At 33.9% G+C, this 2,195-nt stretch overlaps 1 protein-coding gene across 1 annotated transcript; it reads left to right on the top strand.

Annotated features, from left to right (window-relative positions):
* The first annotated feature begins 497 nt into the window (after positions 1 to 497).
* LOC142178132 (uncharacterized) lies at positions 498 to 2,195 on the top strand. The gene is made up of 2 exons (XM_075247462.1): positions 498 to 1,620; positions 1,819 to 2,195. Exons 1-2 carry the CDS (start codon positions 498 to 500, stop codon positions 2,193 to 2,195), a joined length of 1,500 nt encoding a protein of 499 aa, XP_075103563.1.

Genomic DNA, 2,195 nt, shown 5'->3' with positions numbered 1-2,195 from the left:
ATATAAAATTAATTATTATTTATATATGTTATATTTTTCAGTTTATTTGATTTTTTAATGTATATTTCAGTATATAAAATTAATTATTATATATGTTATATTTTCAGTTTATTTGATTAATTTTATATGTATTTCATTTTAGAAAATTAATTATTATATATATATATATGTTATATTTTAGTTTATTTGATTTTTTTAATGTATATTTCAGTATATAAAATTAATTATTATTTATATATGTTATATTTTTCAGTTTATTTGATTTTTTTAATGTATTTTTCAGTATATAAAATTAATTATTATATATATGTTATGTTTTCAGTTTATTTGATTAATTTTATATGTATTTCATTTTAGAAAATTATATATGTTATATTTTAGTTTATTTGATTTTTTTAATGTGTATTTCGATTTATAAAATTAATTATTATATATATTATATGTATTTTCAGTTTATTTGATTATGTATTTTCTTATATCTTAATAGGGATTTCAAAATGTCTCAAAGATCGAAAGATAAAGACCCGGCTTGGCGATATGGCGATAGAGTTAATGAGAAGAATACAAATATTGTATGCAAGTTTTGTAACAAGATTACAACGGGTGGAATTTATCGCTTTAAATTCCATCTTATTGGTGGCGATAGAAACGTCACAAGTTGTCCGAAATGCCCATCGGAGGTGAGGGATGAAATAAAGAATTTTGTTGAGAAGAAGAAGGAGCAAAAAAATCAAATGAGTCATCAACCATTGGTGACCAATCTTGATGATGATGGTGATGATGATATTGAAGAATTGTCACTTCCAACAAAACGGGGAAGAGATGCAATCTCTTCAAGCCATGGATCGACGGGTACGAGTAGGACTAAAGGTCCTATAGATTGCTATTTCCCAAAGAAGCCGGAAGGAAAGAGCGGTGGAAAAGATGTACAAAAAATTGCTAAGGACATTTTGAGGGATCGTGCAGTTAGAGCTTTTGCACGATGGGTCTATGATGCTGGGCTCCCCTTCAATTGTGTCAACTATACTGACACTTTTGGAGACTTTATTGAGGCCGTTGGTCAATACGGACCTGGAATGAAGCCTCCCACTTATCATGAAATCAGAGGTCCTTATCTAAATAAGGAAGTGGAGGAGACTAATAAAATTGTGGAGGAACATAAAGTTGCGTGGAACAAGTATGGCTGCTCCATTATGATGGATAAGTGGACGGCAAGAACTGGGAAAATGATTATTAATGTGTTGGTGAATTCTCCCAAGGGAAGTTTGTTTCTTGAGTCCATTAATGCTAGCGACTCATCCACTGACCACATCAAAATGTTCACCTTGTTTCAGAACACCATTGAAAAGATTGGCCCAAGCAAAGTTGTTCAAGTGGTCACTGATAATGCGAGTGAAAATGTGAAAGCGGGTGGCATGGTGGAAGGAGCGTACAAGAATGTCTATTGGACTCCATGTGCGGCTCATTGTATCAACTTAATCTTCGGGGACATTTTCAAGGAAAAACCCTTCTCTACAGTTTTTGGCCAGGGCGTTAGGGTACATTCTTATATTTCTCAGCGGCCCTTGTTATTGAATATGATGAGAAGATTCACCAGACAAAAAAATTTGGTGAAATCGGGTAAGACAAGGTTCGCCACTGCTTTCTTGACTTTACATAGTATCCACTTGCAAAAAATCCAATTTGAGAAAGTTGTTCAGTTCAGAGGAATGGAGCAAGAGTAAATTTGCAAAGGAAAGTGCGGGGAAAGATGTTGCACGCATTATTCTTTCTTATTCTTTTTGGAATAATGTCCTTCATGCTCTTAAAATTTTTTAGTTAAAGTACTCCGTTTGGTGGATGGGGAGCAAAAACCACCAATGGGCTACCTCTATGAAGCTATGGATAGGGCCAAGGAGGCTATTCAAGCATCATTCACTGATGAGCAGAAATATGCAAAGGTCTTTCAGATCATTGATGCAAGATGGAGTGAGCAACTTCATAGACCTTTGTATGCAGCTGGACTTATTCTGAACCCGTTACTCTTTTATGATCAGCATGAGAATAATTCATTGGCTAGAGAAGTGTGGACAGGATTCCATGAGGTTGTTATCAAGTTGACCCCAGATGAAGACTTGCAAGAAAAGATAGTAGATCAGCTTGCTATTTACAAGGCAGCTGAGGGACTTTTTAAGCTCCGACTTGCTATTAAATAA

This window comes from Nicotiana tabacum, chromosome 24, assembly GCF_000715075.1.
Source record: "Nicotiana tabacum cultivar K326 chromosome 24, ASM71507v2, whole genome shotgun sequence".
Classification (NCBI taxonomy): domain Eukaryota; kingdom Viridiplantae; phylum Streptophyta; class Magnoliopsida; order Solanales; family Solanaceae; genus Nicotiana; species Nicotiana tabacum.
Note: the sequence above shows the minus strand (reverse complement) of the source record. Positions and strands in the feature narration are given on the sequence as shown.